Source organism: Helicoverpa armigera, chromosome 3, assembly GCF_030705265.1.
Source record: "Helicoverpa armigera isolate CAAS_96S chromosome 3, ASM3070526v1, whole genome shotgun sequence".
In the NCBI taxonomy this organism is placed as follows: Eukaryota; Metazoa; Arthropoda; class Insecta; order Lepidoptera; family Noctuidae; genus Helicoverpa; species Helicoverpa armigera.
Genome location: NC_087122.1, coordinates 909,682 through 936,143, shown reverse-complemented (window position 1 = coordinate 936,143; position 26,462 = coordinate 909,682). Strand labels below are relative to the sequence as shown.

The window sequence follows — 26,462 nt, the reverse complement described above, 5'->3', positions numbered from 1 at the left end:
TTCAGCGAGTTTTAAAAATCTAAAGGAACCTATTTTACGCCATTGGGACATATGCAAATAGCTATACAGTTAAAAAAAGAAATAAAACAAATATTTGACTACTCAGAACAATAGCTTTGAGTTTGACTATTTTGTGAGACAAACAAATTGGCTTTATCATTTTCAAATATTTCGGTAGATGGCGTGTCAGAACTGCCAAACAAAAGAGAACTGTATTGTTCACTCTTAGAGGTCTATTTCAGAAAAAAATGTTGAATAACATGACAGTTGCTATGTTGTTGACACCTTCTTGCGAGTTGCTATGGCGGTCTTTTCATTTTACTGTCGAAAGAATTTTACACCGATGTAAAATTACAATAAAACATCCATGCTAATATCGGGCTAAAATTATGTGGCGTAAATATATTTTGTGTGACGATGCAACAAACGTGGGTGGACATCACAATATACCTGAGATGTTCGGTTAAACAAGTTCAAATATAGGCAAAATTATTATTGTGTTTTGTTTGTAATTTTGTAAAGTGCAAGTTATCAGTATGAGTTGTTATAGTAAGGAAAAAATGGATAGAAATGACCAGAATAATCTATGCAAGAGTCACTCAGTTAGGTCGGACCGAGGTAAGAAACAGTCAAGAACCCCAAATAACATTTTCTTCAGGAAACTAAGTGGTTGCTGACGTAAATATTTGCGGTTACCTGGCCGCTACCTGTGGCATTCACTCGCTGCACTCGACCGCATTATGATAAAGTTTCAAACTTATAATACTGCTCTGCAGCATAGGATAGTAACACCCTTAGACAACCCACTGACCTAAAGTTTGTCATTCTTCACCTGAAGTCTATTCCAAGATTCCAAGAAAGAACTTTGTTGCCTAGTTCTTTTTTGAAATAATTCACTTATGACTGAATAAAGATTAGATTTTTATTTTAAGAATCATGTACCACATTATATTATTATTCAGTTATTTTATTTAATGGAAACTTGACCTGACCTCACCATCTCTACGGACCTCGTACTCTATCATGAATTCTACCTTTACCAGTCTGAAGTAACTTTCTAATAAGATTCATAACAGACAACAGGATAAGCCACAGCTTATACCTATATTTTTTTTTAAATAAACTAAAAACTATATTCGCAGAACTATACAGAATTTGTCCATCAAAATTAAGTAAGCGGGAACTGGAAGATTTGTATTTCTCTCTCCTGGAGAACAACATTGAGCTGAAGCGGACGATCAATGGGCAGCAGGACAAGATCCGGGGGCTGTCTACGAAGGTCCAGCGTATGAACGCCACTCAGAAGAACTTGCAGAATAAAGAGGTCAAGGACTGCTGTATTGGCACCAAGGCTATTATCAACGAGCAGAAGGAGTCGTTAGTATACTTTTTTGGTAGTAAATAAAAATGTATTTAAGAGTTATTAGATTCAGATTGGTAAATTGATATTTACTTTCAGAATGCAGTATAAAAATTATGATAATATGTTTGGGATTATACCTATGTGGGGAAAGAATTTATTAGAATAGATTAGGATTTAAATAAATTTTTTTTTAGCATAGTAAATACTTCCATACAACTTATTATATTCGGTGTGTTCTATTATTTTGACTGTTAGATAAAAAGTATACAGATTTAAAATATATTTGCAAGTGAATAAGTAAAGAACATACAGTTATTATTCTATTTTTAAAATTACATATTATATGCCTTTTATTTTTCCATAGGATTATGTGAGTGGTGTTAACTGCATATTTTGTCTATGTTTACTTATGGCATTCAATTGCTTTTAAATTGAAAAATACATACAGCAATGTTTTCTTGATCACACTGAAGCACAAAGTTGCTATTACTTTTCTTGAAGGTGTTTATCATTTATTGTTTTTACAACAACTTTTGAACAAATAAATTATGTACAACTATGTTAGCATGTTTAAACCTTTTGAGAATTAAGTCGCATTAAATGAGGTAAACTACCAGCATGACTTTAATTATCCTTACAAATGCACAAGTCGCGAAAGTTTTATAAATTTTCCAGTATAACGGAACTGAAACGCGCCAACCAGCGCATGGCAGATCGCATACAGATGCTGAACATGCGGCTATGCTCGGCGAAGCAGTTCTTCAAGAAGCCCGCTCAACCTTCCACGTCGCGATGTCTGCGCTGCGCAGCCAACGGTGGCACTTGTACGCCCAAGAAGTAAGCACTCATTTTGTATAAGTAACTTTAGAATTTTAATCCCTATTTTTATTTTTTTCCAAATCTTATCAAATAACTTTGTTGTTCTGGAATTGTTTAGTACTTGGAAAACTACTTTAGGTATTTGTCGACAACTGAACAATCGATATTGAACTCTATTGTTATGGTCATATGACAGAAAGCAGATGTTCCTTTTGTAGTAGCTGCTTTTTCGATAGGGTAGGAAGACATTTTGTTTTGAGTATTTTGGGTTAGTAACAATGACTTTAAAGACTTAATGATACTAAAGAGTTTAAAAATGTGTTTGCAGACACAATTGTCTGGATAAAGCAAATGAGCCGGCAGTACTCAAGGTATCAACATCCACTCAGGTTGATGAAAGGTTTGTTTTAGCTATTATCTAAGTTTACATAAGCTTTTAATATTAATTTACTAATAAATTAATGTAATAAACTTCTAGATCCATAACCATGAAAGCTGCTCAAACTGAAACTAGTGAAGATGATATTAAGTAAGCTGTGCTTACTCAGTATTTGTATAAAATAGTAGTTTAGTTTTTAAGTTATATTAAGTGTTAAGTTATGATATAAAATATTTTGACAAATATTTCAGAGAACCATCAGGCCAAACATGTGACGAAAACAAATGTAGATCTCTCATGGAAGAGTTAAAACTGAAAATCGTCCATTTGCAAGATGTGAGGATGAATATTTTTCAATATCTTTCAGAATACATGACATTTTAATCATATTTTTTTTGGATGTTCTGTTTCCAGGAGCTCTTCACAGTGCACGAGGAGTACGCATCCCGCATCACTCGACTGGAGGGCGAAGTGTGTGACGTTAGACGAGAGAACACCCGCGTGACTGCACAGCGCAAGGCCAGCGAGCACGAGCTGCACAACCTGCTCCAGCGGAACACTGAGATACTGGCCACGTGTCGGAACACTCACTCCAGATGTGGTGAGTACACGTCACTGCACAGCGCAAGGCCAGCGAGCACGAGCTGCACAACCTGCTCCAGCGGAACACTGAGATACTGGCCACGTGTCGGAACACTCACTCCAGATGTGGTGAGTACACGTCACTGCACAGCGCAAGGCCAGCGAGCACGAGCTGCACAACCTGCTCCAGCGGAACACTGAGATACTGGCCACGTGTCGGAACACTCACTCCAGATGTGGTGAGTACACGTCACTGCACAGCGCAAGGCCAGCGAGCACGAGCTGCACAACCTGCTCCAGCGGAACACTGAGATACTGGCCACGTGTCGGAACACTCACTCCAGATGTGGTGAGTACACGTCACTGCACAGCGCAAGGCCAGCGAGCACGAGCTGCACAACCTGCTCCAGCGGAACACTGAGATACTGGCCACGTGTCGGAACACTCACTCCAGATGTGGTGAGTACACGTCACTGCACAGCGCAAGGCCAGCGAGCACGAGCTGCACAACCTGCTCCAGCGGAACACTGAGATACTGGCCACGTGTCGGAACACTCACTCCAGATGTGGTGAGTACACGTCACTGCACAGCGCAAGGCCAGCGAGCACGAGCTGCACAACCTGCTCCAGCGGAACACTGAGATACTGGCCACGTGTCGGAACACTCACTCCAGATGTGGTGAGTACACGTCACTGCACAGCGCAAGGCCAGCGAGCACGAGCTGCACAACCTGCTCCAGCGGAACACTGAGATACTGGCCACGTGTCGGAACACTCACTCCAGATGTGGTGAGTACACGTCACTGCACAGCGCAAGGCCAGCGAGCACGAGCTGCACAACCTGCTCCAGCGGAACACTGAGATACTGGCCACGTGTCGGAACACTCACTCCAGATGTGGTGAGTACACGTCACTGCACAGCGCAAGGCCAGCGAGCACGAGCTGCACAACCTGCTCCAGCGGAACACTGAGATACTGGCCACGTGTCGGAACACTCACTCCAGATGTGGTGAGTACGTCACTGCACAGCGCAAGGCCAGCGAGCACGAGCTGCACAACCTGCTCCAGCGGAACACTGAGATACTGGCCACGTGTCGGAACACTCACTCCAGATGTGGTGAGTACACGTCACTGCACAGCGCAAGGCCAGCGAGCACGAGCTGCACAACCTGCTCCAGCGGAACACTGAGATACTGGCCACGTGTCGGAACACTCACTCCAGATGTGGTGAGTACACGTCACTGCACAGCGCAAGGCCAGCGAGCACGAGCTGCACAACCTGCTCCAGCGGAACACTGAGATACTGGCCACGTGTCGGAACACTCACTCCAGATGTGGTGAGTACACGTCACTGCACAGCGCAAGGCCAGCGAGCACGAGCTGCACAACCTGCTCCAGCGGAACACTGAGATACTGGCCACGTGTCGGAACACTCACTCCAGATGTGGTGAGTACACGTCACTGCACAGCGCAAGGCCAGCGAGCACGAGCTGCACAACCTGCTCCAGCGGAACACTGAGATACTGGCCACGTGTCGGAACACTCACTCCAGATGTGGTGAGTACACGTCACTGCACAGCGCAAGGCCAGCGAGCACGAGCTGCACAACCTGCTCCAGCGGAACACTGAGATACTGGCCACGTGTCGGAACACTCACTCCAGATGTGGTGAGTACACGTCACTGCACAGCGCAAGGCCAGCGAGCACGAGCTGCACAACCTGCTCCAGCGGAACACTGAGATACTGGCCACGTGTCGGAACACTCACTCCAGATGTGGTGAGTACACGTCACTGCACAGCGCAAGGCCAGCGAGCACGAGCTGCACAACCTGCTCCAGCGGAACACTGAGATACTGGCCACGTGTCGGAACACTCACTCCAGATGTGGTGAGTACACGTCACTGCACAGCGCAAGGCCAGCGAGCACGAGCTGCACAACCTGCTCCAGCGGAACACTGAGATACTGGCCACGTGTCGGAACACTCACTCCAGATGTGGTGAGTACACGTCACTGCACAGCGCAAGGCCAGCGAGCACGAGCTGCACAACCTGCTCCAGCGGAACACTGAGATACTGGCCACGTGTCGGAACACTCACTCAGATGTGGTGAGTACACGTCACTGCACAGCGCAAGGCCAGCGAGCACGAGCTGCACAACCTGCTCCAGCGGAACACTGAGATACTGGCCACGTGTCGGAACACTCACTCCAGATGTGGTGAGTACACGTCACTGCACAGCGCAAGGCCAGCGAGCACGAGCTGCACAACCTGCTCCAGCGGAACACTGAGATACTGGCCACGTGTCGGAACACTCACTCCAGATGTGGTGAGTACACGTCACTGCACAGCGCAAGGCCAGCGAGCACGAGCTGCACAACCTGCTCCAGCGGAACACTGAGATACTGGCCACGTGTCGGAACACTCACTCCAGATGTGGTGAGTACACGTCACTGCACAGCGCAAGGCCAGCGAGCACGAGCTGCACAACCTGCTCCAGCGGAACACTGAGATACTGGCCACGTGTCGGAACACTCACTCCAGATGTGGTGAGTACACGTCACTGCACAGCGCAAGGCCAGCGAGCACGAGCTGCACAACCTGCTCCAGCGGAACACTGAGATACTGGCCACGTGTCGGAACACTCACTCCAGATGTGGTGAGTACACGTCACTGCACAGCGCAAGGCCAGCGAGCACGAGCTGCACAACCTGCTCCAGCGGAACACTGAGATACTGGCCACGTGTCGGAACACTCACTCCAGATGTGGTGAGTACACGTCACTGCACAGCGCAAGGCCAGCGAGCACGAGCTGCACAACCTGCTCCAGCGGAACACTGAGATACTGGCCACGTGTCGGAACACTCACTCCAGATGTGGTGAGTACACGTCACTGCACAGCGCAAGGCCAGCGAGCACGAGCTGCACAACCTGCTCCAGCGGAACACTGAGATACTGGCCACGTGTCGGAACACTCACTCCAGATGTGGTGAGTACACGTCACTGCACAGCGCAAGGCCAGCGAGCACGAGCTGCACAACCTGCTCCAGCGGAACACTGAGATACTGGCCACGTGTCGGAACACTCACTCCAGATGTGGTGAGTACACGTCACTGCACAGCGCAAGGCCAGCGAGCACGAGCTGCACAACCTGCTCCAGCGGAACACTGAGATACTGGCCACGTGTCGGAACACTCACTCCAGATGTGGTGAGTACACGTCACTGCACAGCGCAAGGCCAGCGAGCACGAGCTGCACAACCTGCTCCAGCGGAACACTGAGATACTGGCCACGTGTCGGAACACTCACTCCAGATGTGGTGAGTATTTATATTTACCTAGGGGAAATAAACATGTGCCGTAGCAAAAAATGGTGTGAACCTCGGTTATGCTGTCATATTCTCCCCATCGCTCCTCTAAATGGAGTAACCCCACAAACCGAACTACACCTGCATCAACTGATCTCGGATCGGAAGTGTCAGTGGCATTTCAAGCAGAGAGTCAGGGAGTACGAGAATACCCAAGTACTTAATGTGCCGTAAGCAAAAATTACTCATTCCTATGCCTTGACGTCTCTTCTCCCCTTACCTCCCCCTTCATTTATTAACTCCGATGATTTTTTATGATAAAGAAAACTTGTATCTTTTTTCCAGCCGAACTGGCCGCTCAACTCTCAATAGAGAGGAGGAAAGTAGCTGAGCTGGAGACGCAGCTGAAGGCCTCCAACATGTCGGACAAAGTGAACAAGACCATCGAGGACCATTTGACTACTAGAAACGTGAGTTATGTACTTTTTAATGTAGGCACAATCATAGGAAGTGCTTTATGGAGATTCGAGGGAAATTAATCAGGACTCTGTGGCGTTGACTTATGTAATATAGGTACTCCATACTGGTAAGACTGAGGTGGGTGTTTTGGGGACTGTCTTTTCGAAAAGTGCTGATTGATCGACGGAGCGCTTGTCGTCCTTCGAACTTCCTACGAACAGGTCACGTGACCGAAAGACCCCACCTCGTCGGTTGACCGAAAAAACGATTTTTTTCCCCATCACAAAAAGTGCACAAAACCGCTAAATAGTTTTCACATGCAAAAATAACAATACACTGATGTCTCATCACAGGACACAAATGGTCTGTCAACTAATGTTCCTCTAGAAGAACCCGGAGACTTTGTACCGAAATGCAGTTGTCCACGAGCTCACAAAGATAAGGCGGCGGCTAAAGTATGATCTCTTTACTGTAGTTAGTCTTTAGCGTTGTGATATTGATAGGTAGATGAGCTTTTCAGTTTTTTGTATGTAAATCGACATTGGGGTATGTTCAAAATTGTAGTGAGGTTGAATTTTAGCTATATAATACCTACATAGTAGAGAATAGACAATACATAGGTAGTTCGGAGACAGAGGGTTATCTTAAAAATTGCGTCTGGCAACTGGTAACTGGTTTAAAGGCACACGAATGCTCTTAATTTACTATGTAGACCACTTAACAAAGTGCAGACCACACCCAATTACAATATAAAACTTGCAGAACGCGAAATGTATTGAATGCGGGTGTCCCCCTTACGCGGGGGACTCGGAGGACTCGGACAAGGTCGGCTCCACCAAGAGTAATAGCCTGAGAGGAAAGTTGCTCACCGTCAAAGGCAGCAGATCCAACAAGCCTAGTAAAGCTAGGACTCCGCCAGTATGAGTTTTGAGCTTTTCTTATTTAATTTTAGCTACGTAATATTGATAAAAGTATATGTATGTATAGTTTATATATTATGCTTACAAGGCTTTTATACTAGAAGGATTTCCGCGCGGTTCATAAGGCGTGTTGCAACAATTGACAACTACCGATTGAAGCGTTGTTGTTACCAGAAACCACGCGAGAGATTTCTTTGCCGTTCGGAATATGTAGTACGTAATTAACCGAGAGGAAAATCCGCAACAGTAGTTCCAAATAGGATCACCCCTTTGTAATCATAGATATTTAAAAAAATTCGCTGAAGAGATCCTGAAAAACTTAATTTATTTATATGTCATAAAAAAATTTAGCTAAATTAGTAGAAATATTGTTCCACGCTAAATAAATATTGTTAGCTTGACAGAATGTCGCGATTTTTCCAGATGAGTGAACGAAGGAACTCAGGAATTCAGGAAGGAAAATTCACCTCTTGCGAATGCCCACCTCAACAAAATGGGGAACCGGGAATCTTTTTTGCCGAAGTATGATATTTCTACCTTAAATATTGTAGCATATATTTCAATAGGAGTATGTATCTTAATAGTTGCTATTGCTCCATTGGATCGCAGTCATGGCTGTCTTGGATGCGCGAGTATCTAATTCAGTAACCCGCGAGCAAATTAAGCTGATAAAATTATGTTAATACTTAGCTTGTATGTTTAGTATCATAGAAGGCTTAGGGAAGATGAAGTTTTCGGAACTCCAAAACCGTTAGTGTTAAGCTCCTAAATGAATTTATTTCAGAATGCCAAAATCGTTACTTGTGGCTGTCCGCCTCCTAGAGAATCGTCTACTCCGACCAAAGTATGAACATTCCTTATTATTAAATAGTCATGAAATTGTAGATCTTCGATAGTAATTGTTACGGATTGTCTAGTAGTGTCACTAAAATTGGCATAGAAGAAAGCTTCAAAGACGAAAACTATCAGTATTTATGTGCCAATATTTACCCCTGCATTTCCTTTAAAAATTGACTTGAACCAAAGTCAACAGTCAGTTTGTCAGGTGTTTCTTAGTCTCAAACAGGACGTTAAGACATGTTCAATTTCAGGAGAAGAAAGGCGTAGACTGCGGTTGTCCGGCGTGGAACGATGTCGATATGCTATTAACTAAGCACCGCCAAGTATGATCATTCATTACACTAAGTTTACCTAGAGAAAATTATGTACTTCGTAAACTTAGGACATTTATATACGTCGGATACCTAGGGACAATTATATACTTCAGATACCTAGGGACAATTATATACTTCAGATGCCTAGGGACAATTATATACTTCAGATGCCTAGGGACAATTATATACTTCAGATGCCTAGGGACAATTATATACTTCAGATGCCTAGGGACAATTATATACTTCAGATGCCTAGGGACAATTATATACTTCAGATACATAGGGACAATTATATACTTCAGATGCCTAGGGACAATTATATACTTCAGATGCCTAGGGACAATTATATACTTCAGATGCCTAGGGACAATTATATACTTCAGATGCCTAGGGACAATTATATACTTCAGATACATAGGGACAATTATATACTTCAGATGCCTAGGGACAATATATACTTCAGATGCCTAGGGACAATTATATACTTCAGATGCCTAGGGACAATTATATACTTCAGATGCCTAGGGACAATTATATACTTCAGATGCCTAGGGACAATTATATACTTCAGATACATAGGGACAATTATATACTTCAGATGCCTAGGGACAATTATATACTTCAGATGCCTAGGGACAATTATATACTTCAGATGCCTAGGGACAATTATATACTTCAGATACCTAGGGACAATTATATACTTCAGATGCCTAGGGACAATTATATACTTCAGATGCCTAGGGACAATTATATACTTCAGATGCCTAGGGACAATTATATACTTCAGATGCCTAGGGACAATTATATACTTCAGATACATAGGGACAATTATATACTTCAGATGCCTAGGGACAATTATATACTTCAGATGCCTAGGGACAATATATACTTCAGATGCCTAGGGACAATTATATACTTCAGATGCCTAGGGACAATTATATACTTCAGATGCCTAGGGACAATTATATACTTCAGATACATAGGGACAATTATATACTTCAGATGCCTAGGGACAATATATACTTCAGATGCCTAGGGACAATTATATACTTCAGATGCCTAGGGACAATTATATACTTCAGATGCCTAGGGACAATTATATACTTCAGATACATAGGGACAATTATATACTTCAGATGCCTAGGGACAATTATATACTTCAGATGCCTAGGGACAATTATATACTTCAGATGCCTAGGGACAATTATATACTTCAGATACATAGGGACAATTATATACTTCAGATGCCTAGGGACAATTATACCTCAGATGCCTAGGGACAATTATATACTTCAGATGCCTAGGGACAATTATATACTTCCGATACCTAGGGACAATTATATACTTCAGATACATAGGGACAATTATATACTTCAGATGCCTAGGGACAATTATATACTTCAGATGCCTAGGGACAATTATATACTTCAGATGCCTAGGGACAATTATATACTTCCGATACCTAGGGACAATTATATACTTCAGATGCCTAGGGACAATTATATACTTCAGATACTTAGGGACAATTATATACTTCAGATACATAGGGACAATTATACAGGGTTATTGGTAAATCACTAACAACCTTGCAGGACTGTATTACTAACGTCATAAACTACAACTTTTGTTCTATGACTTTTTATAAAACATAATACATTTGCCAAAAACAAACCTACAAGTTTTCATTGGTCTATCTAACACATTTCAACTCTATTTTGCTATAGTGATAAAATTTTCACGCCCCTACCATTTCGTCACCAACAAAAGGCCCGATCGAGACCAGTCGAGCGATTAGTCGACCTTAGAATGTGCGGACTAGTCGAGATTATGACACATTACAACAAATTCGTTTGGTGAAGGGTTTGCATTTTTAGAATGAATGCAAGATCTTTACCTACTCTACCCCTCCCGCGCACTATTCTCGTAGCTAGTCATACTTTTGAATTGGTACCTCGCTACGCTACGATTTCCCGCCTTTTTACGAAAAGGTCAAATAAAAAAATAAAAAAATATCGTCTTCTTTACGTACTGTGTGCCTCGGTGGACAATCACTATCCCTGATGGCATGCCGGAATTGCCCGTAATCTCGCATTGTTACTCAGCTAGGTGTAGGGATGTTTGGGAATCGTATGGCGTATTGGCGACAGGCTTCCGAAACATTGTCATCACACCTAGCCAGTATTCGCACCATTTCCGTGTACTCGACATTTGAATACCGAAACGCCATACTGTAAAGATAATTACGTTCTCACCACCGAATTTCGCTACAAGAGGACACGTATGATGCGACGCGGGCGCATAAAAACGACTGACGGCCGCTCGTAAATAGGTCAAACGCTCCCCCCGCCCGAGCGCCGCTCCCCGCTCCCCTCCGCTGTCTTTTGTACTACTGTTTACTGTGCTTCGCATAGACTTCGCAACTTTTAGAGCGTACACTTGAAATATTTTAATTTTTGTGTGAAAATTTTGATGAACTAAAATCTGAGAATTATTAAAAGTCATAGAACAAAAGTTTTAGTTTATGATATTAGTAATATGGTCCTGAGAGGTTGTTAGTGTTTTACCTATAACCCTGTATACTTCAGATACCTAGGGACTATTATATACTTCAGATGCTTAGGGACAATTACATACTTCATATACCTAGGAACAATTATTATACTTTAGATACCTACCTAGGGACACTTGTTAGAGCTACTAAAATAACGTGGAAATTAGCGAAAATGCTCATTGTATTCCCACCTAATAAATTATTTTAAATAATATATGCAGTAAATGAGTACTGGAATGCTGCGAAAGAATACTTCTGGTCTCGCGCTTGTCTCAAAAGATTTTTTGTTTGCAGGACGAACGTTCTGGATGCGAGAAATGCTGTCATAAAGTGCAGGAATCTAGCCGGTCTTCTACCACTCAAGTATGACTTTTTTTATATTTTATTGTTTATTTCTCTCTTCTCGAATGAATAAATGTTCCAGCATTATTTCGGAATAAACAAGTAAGAAATGTAGAACGTATATATAGGTTTGTGGGTTCGCCATTCAGGCCGGTGCCAATATTTTATCTCTCTGTTAATACCTATGCCTACTAGAGATAGAATTTGACTTTGATAGAATTTTCAGGGGCCCGATTCTCCTAATTTTACTTAAGCGGCATACGATTCACATTCGACTGAGATCCAATCACGACTCGACATTTGTGTAATGAGCATGCTTGTTGGCAGTGGTCTAGGTGTGATAATATTTATGTAGCTATATGTAGTTTATCAGTTGTGTTAGAACCCATATCAAAAGTTAATTAATAAGCTTACCATGGGGCTGACCGACCGTGTGTGAAAAAGTGTCCCGACAATTATTAATTTGGTCATAACCCCATACAAGTAATGTGAAATTCTTATCTTTAGTAAGCAAAAATACAGGTAAATAAAATATTACGACCGCCCGTTAGACATGAATAAGGAGGTGTATTAATACCTTATAAGGTATATAAAGCATATATATCCAGACAGGTACGCTCCCCGCGCAAACAGTAGAGGTCCCCCAGTCTCCCACAGTGCAGCATGAAGACCCCAAGCTAGCTAAAGCATCCGATGACTCCGGTTACACGGACTCCAACAAAAGCCAGGACACTGATGATTTGGTCAGTATAAATAAATTAAAATGAATGTGAAACCCTTTACAAAGTTAATTCGTTTTCTTAGTAAAAGGAAATTAGTTCTTCGTTTTTATAGTTAGAAGTTACAGTTTCATAAAAATAATTCTAGATACGAGAGTTGGTCAAAATACTCTCTTTTCTAAGGTACCTACACTATTCAATGTTATTAAGTTTTTTTAACACGTATGGTGTTTTACAGATGTTAAATAAAATGAACAAAGAATTGATAGACAGAATCTTACAACTTCAGAGGCAGGTGGACGCTTTAAAAATTACAGGGGTAATTACCTGCCAAATACATATTTGTTTTATTGCCATAACTTTGATTAAAAAATGCATACTATTGTTGTTTTTTTTACCTATTGTTTTAGGCTGCTGAGCTACCAACGCCGAGACGAAGCAAGGTCACTGAGTTCACCGAAACCCCGACGAACTCACTTGCTGATTCTGCGGTAAGCCCAACCAGATATAACCACTCCAAACCAAAAGTTTTCGAACTATAGATCCTGTAGGATATCCTGCACTTCCCACATTCCTTGAAGTAAGAAGTACAAACATTTTTATAGCATCACTACTGCAGAAACTTTTGGTGTGGATGGGTCTCAGATTTCAGGATTCCGATTGCTCGTAGGTAGAATCCTTCAAACATCGAAGAATTTTGAATGTAAATTATTTACTTTCTAGACCATTCAAGAAGACTACAATTCGATGAAGCCTGAACGTAATGAATCGACTATGACTACTGTAAACAGAATAGGGACCGCTAAACCTTTGTTGTCTATAAGCCGGGAAAATAGTAAGTCTAGCATGGCTCTGAGCCCAGAAGGGACCGTCTCAGTCATAGATGAACAACGCAGGTCGGAAGATTTCAGAGTGAGGACGATGAAAGACTCTCAAGGCGTCATCCACATGCCTGACGAACAGTTCCAATCAGATTTAATTATAGTTTCTCCCACGATCGATCTACCCCATAAGCGATATAGCTCTGAAGCCTATCAAGCCAGCGAGCCTGAAAAATACCAAGAGCCGTCAGCCACTACACAAAAAGAAATGATCCACCCTGCAAAGGCAGAAACTGATGACAATCGAAAACTGTCAGTAATCGCAGAAAGTGAGCCCAGTAAGCTGGAATTGGAACGTGAAGCTCCAAATGATGTTAAATGCTGTAGTGATGACATTCAGCAACCGTATAGATCTGAATTAAACGATGCACCAAAAGCTATGGAACCTGAAGCTCCAAATGGTGCTCAATGCTGTAATGATGATATTCAGCAACCGTATAGAGCTGAATTAAATAATGCAAAAGCTATGGAACCTGAAGCTTCAAATGGTGCTATTTGCTGTAATGATGATATTCAGCAACCGTATAGAGCTGAATTAAATGAAGCGCGAAAATCTATGGAGCCTGAAACAACATTACCAAAATCGGCATTAGTGCATAAGTCCCCGCCATATCAGCACCACCAGGAGCCAGATGAAACACTTCCCGTCATAGAGAGCGTGCCCAGTAACCCCGAACTAGGCTTCGCTATACCTAGATTAGAAAGTAAACAAAAAAGAGAATCAATGTCTGACACGAAAAGATTAAATGAAACTCGATCGCCTTCCAACGATATTGAGATGTTACCTGGCAAGTTAAAGCTGCCGATGACGGATGCTTTGGTAGCTAACCAGGGTCCAGCCGATAAAACCAGGGATCCCTCGAGTCCTATCAGGGAGGAATGCGAACATTGTCCTGCGTAAGTATATTCTTTATTGCGGTTACATGTTTATTTAAGATTTAGCTTGACATGTCATGAAACTACTGATTTAATATTGTGCCATTTGCGAAGCCAAAACTACTTATAGATCGGACTGTACAATAGTGTGGTTGCGTAATTTCACATGCACGAAATTTTTAATTGATCCGAATTAATCGAACAGTTAGTTAGTTCGTGTACTTAGTCCAAATATATGACTTGCACATTTCAGATGCTCATTCAACAAACAATGTGCACAACAGTCTCGCAGAAACACTATTGACAATATAGCCAATAAAAGCATAGTCGCGAAAATGCTAGCTTCGAAAGATGATCGACATAATAGCTTGCAAATACCAGGTCCCATACCGGCGGAGCCCAACAATAAGAAGAGGAGTGTTTTCCGACACTTTTCTCTTGAAAAAAAGAAGGACAAGAATGGTAAACAGAAGAAAGAGAGCTTGACCAGAGAGGATATTAGTGATCAACAGAAGATACTGACCGAAGAGACGAGCCACGCCACAGCAGACGGTCCGATAAATCTGCCGGATGTTCCGCTCATTCACAAGTCATCGGAGCAGCTGGAAGGCCGGCCGGACGATTACTATTCGCGCCGCAGGGACTCTCTTAGCACGTCACGTAAACGATTGTCACGCATACGAAGCTCGATAATTAAAACCGATTCGAAACCTACACAGGTACCAGACTCGGGGCAGAACGTATCGATAAATAATTACTTGCCTCAAACCGATCGAATGTCAAAGGCGATGTCACCGCCCTATAATCGGGAGGTGGCCACGGAAATGGAACGCAAATCGGATGAGGCTCAAACCACAGAACAAAACCAACAGGATCAAGGAAACCAGGTCCCCAATGACGTTGGTAAGTTCTTAACATTTACAAAATAACAGACAGCATAAATAACTTACGGCTCGTGTTTTCATTCAAAGTCTTGCATTGGAATTTTTGTAGATCAGGCCATTGATGTAATTATTGATATTTTATTTTGTGTTTGGGACAAAATAGAAAACGTTACCGAAATAATTCGAATAAATTAAGATTCAGTAATAAGTAAGCAAGCAGGCACATTGTTCTACTCCTAGTCTCCATCCTATCGTTTTCGGTTTATAGATTAGACTTGTAAGTTGCTTCCGTAAATACGGTACATAGGTTATGCTCGCGATGGCCGCGAAATGCGTTTCGAAGAATGTGCGAAACGCATTCGCAGCGGCCACGTAGGCGCATAAGTTTGGTGAGTAAAGCTTAGGAGTGTGAAGGAGTTAGGGCAGTGAGTAGACGTGAGTGTGACATGCCGGCAGTGGGCGGCGGGGTGCGGCGCGACGTGTCGGTGTACCGGCGCGGGAGTGGCACGCTGTGCTTCCGCACGCTGCGTGCTACGGCGCGCCCGATGTGCTCCTGCGCGCCGCCCCACTGCAGCCGGACACGATATAACCAAGGTACACAACTCGGAACAGAAACAACCAAGTGCCGTTGAGTCCGAACCACGGAGTAAGGAAAGATGAGCGGAGATGCCATGAGGTAGATTATTCTTCTAGGTCAAATTCTTACGCTGGGCATGACCAAAACGATCGGTTACGAGTGAACTAAAAAGGTCAACGATTTTTGGTATTACAAAAAATGAGTGGGTCCAAAGGCGCATAGAGGCGGAAACAGTACCTCGTCCCCCGCTCATCCGCATTTTGGCGCGCTACTTAGGTGATTTTCCGTTATGGCACCTCCGCTAGTAATTTTGTTCTCCATGGTCCCTACTCTGAAGCGGCCCCATCGGTAAACTTGTTTTAATAATAGCCTGTAGACAAAGTCTTCTTAAACGAAGCTATTCAATCATATCAATATACCGTATATTAGAGGTATATCCATACTTGTGATTAGGGAAAACCCAGTATAAGAAAGTCTGTGTGAAGATATGCAGGCGTACTACTACATAATATATTATCGTATCGTTGATACCGATTATAAAATCAGTCCTGTCTAAAACGAATATTTTGTCTAAAGGCTCAAACGCCGGGCACGAGAGCAAAGAGGTGCAAGTCCCGCCGCCGCCGATGCAGCACGAGCGCACGTCCACCGCCTCCGAGCACGACACGTACACCGTGGACAAGCAGAGCCGCGCCACCTCGCCTGATAGCACCGAGTTCGAGATCACTTACTTGTCTGATCTGCCGCTGGAGAAAGAAAGTGAGTTCCTTCATAGCCCAAGAGCCAACGAACGCCAGACCTACGTCATTTTGTAAAGGCTGAAACTTTGTGTGTGCATCTTACAGTGGGTTTGAACGATAGACTGCATACCTAGACGATAGTAAGGTAGATGCACACACAAAGTTTCAGCCTTTATAAAATAACGTATGTCTGGCTGTCGCTGGCTCTCGATCTATTACAAAAATAACACTAGATTTAACAACGTACTTCAAGGTTTAACATGGATATTGTACCGTGGCCGTGCCGTGTCTGCGCAAACACAACTTGTCGCGCTGATAGCTAATTTTATTAGATGAGCTGAAAATTCTGACTGCCAATATTTATTGATTATGTACAATGTTTTTACAAACAAAAAATAAATAAACAGAACCCTTCTTTTAGTACAGTAGGGTAAGATCTGGAGTAATCCTAAACATTGTCATCAGAAGCCAGTCCGATGAAGCCCCGTCCGTTCTCCCCCGGGGAAGACAAGACTACAACCACATATACTGACTCTTCGTGCTCGCCTGACACCAACTACACGCTCAGCGAGGGAGAGATGCCCATCTGTTCCAATTCTAGTAACACTTTCCTAATATCCTATTTTATCCCTTAATTGATTGGATTTTGAAGAATATTTGAATATTACTAAACTTGTATTCCAGAACGGAAGTATTCCCATGATCGAGATGGAAGAAATGGAAGGCAGATGAACGGGTAAGTACATCATATAGTAGTTGGTATAAAGTCTCACGCTCAATGTGACCAACAAATAAACAATCCATTTAAATCTATATTTAGAAAATTCACCTCCTATTTTTGCTGGTCATTGAATCACGCGTGAACTATTGCAAATGCTCCTATTGCAATTTTTTTTTTGGTTGTAGTCCTTTAGGAAAAAGTTTATATGAAATAAAAAATAAATAAAGAGGTGGCCCTGAAAATTTCTAAACACGAAAGAATGTTCATATAGCTGATGCTGTCCTGGTAATTCTATCGGTTGGAACCGAAGGGTTCCGCTATTATTTCTATAAAATAACTTTTTCTGTTGTAGAACGATGGCTGAGCCTGCAGAAAAGCCATGTGAGAAGATAGAATCGGCCCTGCAAGCCGTGACGGACGAGATCGCTCGCTGCAACACTCTGCTGAAGGCGCATCGACCCACTCCAGCCAGCCAGGTGATCATACTCAATACCAACGTCTTCTAGAAACTATACATATAATGTAGCCTAGTATCTAGTCTTATACATAGTATATATAGAATAACATTTCAATTGTAATAAGCTTAGGAGTTAAACACGGATATCAAACATTACTTTGAGGTTTTATAACGGTAAAGGATCACTACTCATAACTTCGGTAAAGGTCAAAAAATAAATAAATTTGTCTGCTCAGGGTTAGCACTAAGTGGAGATGAGATCCGCTTTGGTGGAGTCTGGGCATACTATATGTACTGTACACTTAGAATAAGGGCTCCCCCAATAATAAAGGTTATAAGTGACACTTAAACTTGGGTGCAAACGAAATTCGTACTAAGTGTTCCCTAAATGCTCTTAGGGGATCCCTACATTCAGGTATTCGTTGGTGAAAATGGGCATAACAGTGCGAGTGTTAGATAAAGTAAAAGACAATCCGTAAAAAATCGCATGTACTATTAAGGTCTATCTTCCGTCCGATTTTGGTTAAGTATTTAGGTACATACAGGCTATTTATTTTTGTATACCAAAGTATTGGTAGTTAGAAAGTAGTTGTAAATTATATATTTAGCTATTATTTTTACCGGTATATAATCCATATTTTTTTCCATTATACTTCTCTTAATTGTTTACCAGTGATTGCAAATAATTACAAAATCATACACATACACAACCTCCACATACAAAATATACAACAATACACTCATACATCACCTACACAAATCAATATGAACCAAATATGCTTCCTAAGAACTATGTCTAAAGGATCCTACTCATTCAAAATGATGATTCTGGCACACATATTTAATAGCATTCCTAGTCTTTCTTGTTCGTGTGTAACATTAACTAGTGACATAATTCTCTTTACTGATTTAAATGGCTAATAATATATTAACCGAATTTGATTCCGTCACTATGGCCGATAGCTATTGCTGTGATATTGAAACATGTAACAAAATTATAAAGACCTCCATGACTTCTCTAAAAATAATAACACAAAATATACGTAGTGTATATAAAAATTTTGACAGTTTTCAAGCGCAACTATGTAGATTATCTTGACATAATTATTTTGACAGCTGATGATCTTAATAAATGAACTCTTGAAAATTACGATCTATATTACTCTAAAATACGCCTGAATCAAAACGGTGGTATTATTGTATACATAAAGAAACATATTAAATGCACAGTTATGGAGCCTGATTCAATAGGCGCTGAATTTCTTCTGATAAAAATCCACCCAGACATAAACTTACTTGCTGTTTACAGGTCTCCATCTTTGCACTGCACTGATAGCTTCCTTGCCTCACTGGAAAGCATTATACGACCGATAAAAACAAAAAAAGTTATCATTACTGGCGACATTAACATTGACATCAAGTCAAATAACACAGATAGAAACAGTGCCTCATATTTAAATCTGAATGCGGAACTAGGACTATTACCAGCACACTTATATCCCACGAGGCTGCAAAACTGCTTAGATCATGTCATGTTAAATACATGCAAATTTGCTTCAGTTTTTGTACTAAATTCTGCAGTAACTGACCACGAGTCTATATTAATGTGTCTATACGGCTCTAATCAACAAAACAAGTCCATGAACTCCTATACTAGTATAGACTATGAGGCGGCTATTACTCACCTAGAAACCATAGATTTCTCATTTATTAATAATGACATGGACGCTAATGAGGCTACGACGCTTTTCGTTGAGACAATATCGGAGGCTGTGAAACAGCATTCAAAGGTACTCACTAGATCTGGTCGAAAAAGATTACTTAAACCCTGGCTTACCCCTGGCATGCTGCGTTGTATCCGCCATAGAGACAAACTCCACAAACAGTCTTCTAAACAGCCACATAATCAAATTCTGGTAACGACAAACAAAAGATATCGCAACTTCTGTAACTCATTGCTCAAAAAACTAAAACGTAACTACGAAAAGTCTTTACTAAAAAATGCCAAAAACAACAAAGAAAAATGGAATGCTATTAAAACCATAACAGATACAAAAAAACAAAAATCCTGTGCCGATAAACTGATAACCACAACTCAAAGTGAATCGCTGGCAGTAGACGAAGTTAATCACTATTTCGCGAATATAGGTAAACAACTTGCAGATGACATAAAGCAGACCGCGACACCCTATAACTTTACTATACCCTATTCTCTGAACTCCATTGTTCTCCTCCCACCAGACGAGACCGAAGTTGAATCCACTATAATGAAACTAAAAAATGACTGCGCCGTTGGATGGGACTTCATTCCAGCTAAATTTCTGAAACTGGCGAAACATATCCTGGTTCCCCAAATTACTAAAATTATTGAGTTATGTTTCACCCAAGGCGTCTTCCCAAGAGTATTTAAAAAATCGCTTATTACTCCTGTCCACAAGGGTGGAGCAAAAGATGACGTCCGAAACTATCGGCCCATCTCTGTTCTTACAACGATGTCAAAAATTCTGGAAAAGTTGCTCAATAATAGACTCATAAATTTCTTAGAACGCAATAAGATATTATCAGAAGCTCAATATGGTTTTAGGTCGGGCAAAAGAAAAACGCAGTTAGTCAACTGGTGGATCATGTCACGAGTAAACTTGACGAAAAACAAAAATGTGTGGGAGTCTTTCTTGATTTAGCCAAGGCTTTTGATACCGTTTCTGTTCCTGCTCTAGTAGACAAATTGGAAAGGGTCGGTATTCGTGGAAATGCTCTGAATATTTTTAAAGATTTTCTCTATGACCGCACCCAGAAAGTTAAAATAAATAAATACGTGAGCTCCGTAGCCGCAGTGACCTATGGCGTTCCACAGGGCAGTATACTCGGTCCCAGTCTTTTCCTCATATACATAAATGACTTGTGCCAGCAAAATCTTGTAAATGGTAAAATCTTTACATACGCTGATGATACGGCACTAATATTTCATGGGGAAACTTGGGATGAGGTTCGACGGCTCGCCGAATTGGGGCTACACAAAGTTGGGCACTGGCTTAGAACTAACATTTTAACTCTGAACATCACAAAAACCACATACCTACAATTCCACTTCTCTAAAATCAAACCATTAGACGCACACATTAAACTACATACATGCAACTCACCACATATTGATAGAGCTTGTTCATGCCTGACTCTACACAAAGCTACTCACGTCAAATACCTAGGTGTAATAGTTGATGAAAAACTCAGTTGGCGTCAACACATTGATCTCACTTCTACAAATTAGGGAAACTGGGCATTTAAAAGTTGAGACATGTTGCGGACTTAGAATCCTTACGCCGTGTTTATAATGCACTAGCAGAATCTGTGCTAAGCTATTGTATTGGGGTGTGGGGTGGTGCATGTAAAACCTTTATAATACAACTGGAGAGAGCCCAAAGGTCTCTGCTTAAAGTCTTGACTTTCAAACCCTTTCTATTCCCTACCGTGACATTATATGAGATGTGTAAAGTACTCACTATAAGGCAAACTTACATTCTGCACGTTGTTGTCAAACAACACAGTATCACACCCTACAACGATAGACACAAAAATAAGCGTACCATACCCAACATCTGTACACCTGCTCCATGCCACACAGCGTCTGCTAGGCGACAACGCATTCACCAAGCCATCTTTTTATATAATAAAATAAACAAAAAGCTTAATATCAATCCTCTCACAATCCATGAAACAAAGCAAAAAGTTAGAACATGGCTGCTCACACTTGATTATAATAAAACCGAAAATCTACTGCGGACGTAAAGCATACTATGGTTCAATAGTTCAACATCTCGATTCAAAACACTTAAAATCACATACACACACTCTCTCACATCACTCACCCTCTAACACATTCACTCAAACATCCCCATAAATCTCACACATCACACAAGCCTTACTACAAACATTTAGCACAATTTAATTAGGATCCGTGTCTAAAATTGTAAACTGTAATATAAATACAAAAAAAAAACTTAATTATTTTTAAACTTGTTAATGATAATAATTTAATTTAATGATTTTAAGTTCAATATTATTAATGTATAATTCTAAAATCTTCTGTAATCTAACGGGTAACTAGTGATATTCGAACAATGTGTAATTAAAACTTTATTTATTGTTATTATTATTTATTGTAATTTATAAATCTAATTCTGACTATTGCATAAAAAAGCACCATGTATTTAGGAAGAAGAAACTGACTCCTGAAATACAGGTATTATATATCTAGCTTAGGTGTCAGGGCTTCACAAATATTGTAAAACAGTTATGCAAATAAAGATTTTTATTTATTTATTATTTATTTATTTAATATTTTCTTGTAAATACTATGTGCGTCTTTAATAGGCAAGCACAACTAGGTAATGTTATTGTAATAATTTATTTTGTTTCATGCTATGCATTGCTGTTTGTGCGCCTAAATATATGTATAAATAAATGAAGTAGCCAAATTCGTACATTTCTGTGACTCTGTAAACTGTATTTAAATGTTTATTGTTTGTTTCGCCGCTGAAATCTCTAAAAATACGGGTAAAGAGATTATGGTAGTTTTGTAAATTCTCTAAAATGCGAGAAGTAGCTCGTGTAAGTCCATACTAATATTATAAAGCTAAAGAGTTTGTTTGAACGCGTAATCTCCGAAATTACTGGTCCGAATTGAAAAAAAAAATCCGATTTGAAAAATAAATACAACCTATGGACTAAGCAGTTTGTAACTGTTCTACAGGAGCTACACTATTCCCGAATAATATAGGCGATATTTTATCCGGGTATTTTTAGAAGTTCCTCCGGGACTCAGGTGGAACCGCGGGAGACATTCAAAATACATCCGTCCTTCCATCGGCGATAAACTCAAAAACTACTAATCGAATTTTCATATTTTGTGCGGTTGCACCAATAAGTAAATGGATCGTGTATTAGGTTTCAGTATAAGTCTTATTTTAACCAGTGCATGCCGGGCGTTAAGCGATACCTAAACTATGATTATCTAATGTGGTATAACTTAATTAATTAAACTTTTCGGCCCAAATATTGTTGATAAATGAAATCATGATCATCCTTTGTTGATAGATACAATAGTATCTATTATAAAATTACATGTATATATTTATATGTAGTGTAGATAGTAATATTAGTTTATAGAGAAAATTATATTATAGAGCATATGGTAAAGTACAAATAAAGTATATTTACAAAAATGCTTTGGTATTATTTTTCATTTCAATATTCTTATTCAATATAAAATATTTCAATGTTCATGGCATAAAATTCACTGTTGACGCTCGCTTTGCATCACCAGTGTAGTGTACGTACCTACCTAAAACTTTACCGTAACGACGTCCTTAGTCACGACGGGAGTCGGAGTCAGTTCACTCGCAGACTTCAGAGGTGGACCCGTCTCGGCCCATCGCGTTACGACGAGGAGTGGCCACGTCGAGCATCGGCGACGTGTATGTGCCCAAGTGCCTCTTCACGCTGCATATCGGAACCGTGGTCTTGTCTGACGAGGTTACTGCATACATAATTATTGCTTGCAGGAAATTAGATCCCAAATAGTATACTGCTCTAGCTCGTTTATGCAAGGGTAAAGTAAGTTAAGTTACAGCCTTTTTATCGTCCCACTATTTGGCACAGGCCTCCTCTCACACGGAGAAGGATTGAGCATTAATCACCACGCTTGCTCAATGCGGGTTGGTAAAAGGCAAGGGTCTATCATGGATGTGATTTACCGGTTACCTATTATTTCCCTCAGATCTAAAATTGGCGACAAAAAAGTGTTCCGCGTTATATTTATTTAATCCTCTGAAGCTTTTTTAGAAAAGGTACCTAAATTCATTGTTGACGTAATTCAAAGAAAAATATAACAACAAGTAACACGGCGTAGGCGGTTCTGAACTCTCGCGACAAGACGCTGGTGCTGACGTGGAAGTTCTACGACCAGAACATAGCGATGACGCGCATGCGAGCCGGCCGCGTCGTGCTCTTCGACTTCTCCACCGAGTACGACATCAAGATTACTGACGACTTCCTCCACTATATGAAACATGTAAGCCGTCATTTTTCTATCAGAAAGTTCTAATTTTTGGTTAGTAGAAATGTTATTACAGCTAAACATTAAAAAAAAATAGGTAGTAAACTTATGACAATAAGTTACGTTCATAAGTTTTTCTATATTCGACATTTCCAACTTGCCAATGTTGGAATTTTCATCTTCGCAACTACATCATGCAGCTCTATTATGGTCCCCTGTTCTCTTGTCAGTGTCCTTAAGGTTCAATGTTTTGAACTACATCTTTCTGCGTTGTCCAAATTCGTTACTAGTATCGACTGGTATTTTGATCACTCTGTCCATTAATGATGGTGCTCAAAAGGGCTTCAAAATAGCTCCAATTTTAGCACGACAATATTGTGACGTTCCCATAGTTTCAAAGTCTATAGAATAGATAGCTAGTCCTTATGAAAGTTAGAACGTCCATATAACACTAGGAGGAGATGCCTATCGTGATCTGCGAGTTGGACAAGGAAGACCAGCCCTTCGCCAGCTGCGCGCTGCCGCTGAGAGATGCGCTACTTCACACGAATAGAAGAGCTGACATGTCGCTCGCACTGGTCTGTATCTTGTGTTTCTATTTCTATTTAGTGGTCATTCTTAATATTCATCTGTTGTTTTGCTTACTAGAGATAGGAATTCAACATTATTTACATGGGGCTATGTAGTTTTTGTTTATAAAATAAGTGCCGTAAATTGAGGAAGTGCATTCTTTCGGTTACTGCTTTTTTATTTCCTCTTGATTTAGGCTTAACTGGAAGGAGATACAGTACCACTACCATGATTTAAAAGCAATATTTCTTATCGTGGCTGCTAAACATCACTTTTTGAACGTTACAATTTGCAATAGACTGCCAAAACGTGGGTGGACGTGAAAGACACCACAGCGCCGGGTGTGAGGTATGACTCCCGGCCACCTTAGGCGTGGGTATTGAGTGAGGCGTGCGCGCTGACGGCTTTTAGGTGACTCATCGTCTTTCCGTCTCTTAGGAGACGGGCCCGTGTCCTTCCCGCTGCTAACCCACAGCGTGAAATTAGATGATTTCCAATAAAAATGGCCCCAGAACGTTTACCCTTCAGCAGTTTGGTATTTGTGGGTGCAGGTGGCGGGCCCACAGATGCTGCAGGCACGGGCGGCCGAGGGCGCGGCGGCGGACGCGCTGGACGCGCGCGACGAGATGGGCGTCATCGACCTGTGGTGCATGCTGCGCGCCGACGCCAAGATGCTGTCCGGCATCAACCTCGCCATCGCACAGGTACACGTCACTACACACATGTGCGGCGGCGGACGAGATGGGCGTCATCGACCTGTGGTGCATGCTGCGCGCCGACGCCAAGATGCTGTCCGGCATCAACCTCGCCATCGCACAGGTACACGTCACTACACATGTTGCGGCGGCGGATGGGCGTCATCGACCTGTGGTGCATGCTGCGCGCCGACGCCAAGATGCTGTCCGGCATCAACCTCGCCATCGCACAGGTACACGTCACTACACATGTGCGGCGGCGGACGAGATGGGCGTCATCGACCTGTGGTGCATGCTGCGCGCCGACGCCAAGATGCTGTCCGGCATCAACCTCGCCATCGCACAGGTACACGTCACTACACACATGTGCGGCGGCGGACGAGATGGGCGTCATCGACCTGTGGTGCATGCTGCGCGCCGACGCCAAGATGCTGTCCGGCATCAACCTCGCCATCGCACAGGTACACGTCACTACACACATGTGCGGCGGCGGACGAGATGGGCATCGACCTGTGGTGCATGCTGCGCGCCGACGCCAAGATGCTGTCCGGCATCAACCTCGCCATCGCACAGGTACACGTCACTACACATGTGCGGCGGCGGACGAGATGGGCGTCATCGACCTGTGGTGCATGCTGCGCGCCGACGCCAAGATGCTGTCCGGCATCAACCTCGCCATCGCACAGGTACACGTCACTACACACGTGCGGCGGCGGACGAGATGGGCGTCATCGACCTGTGGTGCATGCTGCGCGCCGACGCCAAGATGCTGTCCGGCATCAACCTCGCCATCGCACAGGTACACGTCACTACACACATGTGCGGGCGGCGGACGAGATGGGCGTCATCGACCTGTGGTGCATGCTGCGCGCCGACGCCAAGATGCTGTCCGGCATCAACCTCGCCATCGCACAGGTACACGTCACTACACACATGTGCGGCGGCGGACGAGATGGGCGTCATCGACCTGTGGTGCATGCTGCGCGCCGACGCCAAGATGCTGTCCGGCATCAACCTCGCCATCGCACAGGTACACGTCACTACACATGCGGCGGCGGACGAGATGGGCGTCATCGACCTGTGGTGCATGCTGCGCGCCGACGCCAAGATGCTGTCCGGCATCAACCTCGCCATCGCACAGGTACACGTCACTACACATGTGCGGCGGCGGACGAGATGGGCGTCATCGACCTGTGGTGCATGCTGCGCGCCGACGCCAAGATGCTGTCCGGCATCAACCTCGCCATCGCACAGGTACACGTCACTACACATGTGCGGCGGCGGACGAGATGGGCGTCATCGACCTGTGGTGCATGCTGCGCGCCGACGCCAAGATGCTGTCCGGCATCAACCTCGCCATCGCACAGGTACACGTCACTACACACATGTGCGGCGGCGGACGAGATGGGCGTCA

At 42.5% G+C, this 26,462-nt stretch overlaps 2 protein-coding genes across 2 annotated transcripts in view; both read left to right on the top strand.

Moving 5' to 3' along the window:
* The first annotated feature begins 87 nt into the window (after positions 1-87).
* LOC135119149 (protein fantom-like) lies at positions 88-3,344 on the top strand. Its single transcript, XM_064042892.1, has 7 exons — positions 88-618; positions 1,143-1,377; positions 2,039-2,200; positions 2,511-2,582; positions 2,661-2,711; positions 2,813-2,897; positions 2,976-3,344. The coding sequence occupies exons 1-7, from the start codon at positions 537-539 to the stop codon at positions 3,342-3,344; spliced, it is 1,056 nt and encodes a 351-aa protein (XP_063898962.1). The 5' UTR covers positions 88-536.
* A 3,020-nt stretch (positions 3,345-6,364) lies between these two features.
* The window catches only part of LOC110380714 (uncharacterized), a 28,594-nt gene continuing 8,496 nt past the window's right edge, over positions 6,365-26,462 (top strand). The window contains 22 exon segments of the mRNA XM_064043471.1: positions 6,365-6,459; positions 6,793-6,917; positions 7,260-7,361; positions 7,669-7,824; positions 8,250-8,348; positions 8,611-8,670; positions 8,918-8,989; positions 11,826-11,894; positions 12,482-12,616; positions 12,831-12,911; positions 13,003-13,083; positions 13,316-14,370; positions 14,603-15,252; positions 15,690-15,827; positions 16,387-16,569; positions 17,016-17,150; positions 17,235-17,286; positions 17,624-17,747; positions 23,099-23,260; positions 23,637-23,798; positions 24,239-24,361; positions 24,905-25,057. Coding sequence (XP_063899541.1) covers positions 6,867-6,917; positions 7,260-7,361; positions 7,669-7,824; positions 8,250-8,348; positions 8,611-8,670; positions 8,918-8,989; positions 11,826-11,894; positions 12,482-12,616; positions 12,831-12,911; positions 13,003-13,083; positions 13,316-14,370; positions 14,603-15,252; positions 15,690-15,827; positions 16,387-16,569; positions 17,016-17,150; positions 17,235-17,286; positions 17,624-17,747; positions 23,099-23,260; positions 23,637-23,798; positions 24,239-24,361; positions 24,905-25,057 — 3,843 coding nt within the window. The 5' untranslated portion in view covers positions 6,365-6,459; positions 6,793-6,866.

What these genes read in the sequence shown, in the direction of transcription:
- LOC135119149 (XM_064042892.1), top strand. Translation starts at nt 537, where the DNA reads ATGAGTTGTTATAGTAAGGAAAAAATGGATAGAAATGACCAGAATAAT. An exon ending in TCCACTCAGGTTGATGAAAG is followed by an intron (nt 2,583 to 2,660) that starts GTTTGTTTTAGC and finishes ATAAACTTCTAG; the next exon opens with ATCCATAACCATGAAAGCTG. An exon ending in AAATCGTCCATTTGCAAGAT is followed by an intron (nt 2,898 to 2,975) that starts GTGAGGATGAAT and finishes TTCTGTTTCCAG; the next exon opens with GAGCTCTTCACAGTGCACGA.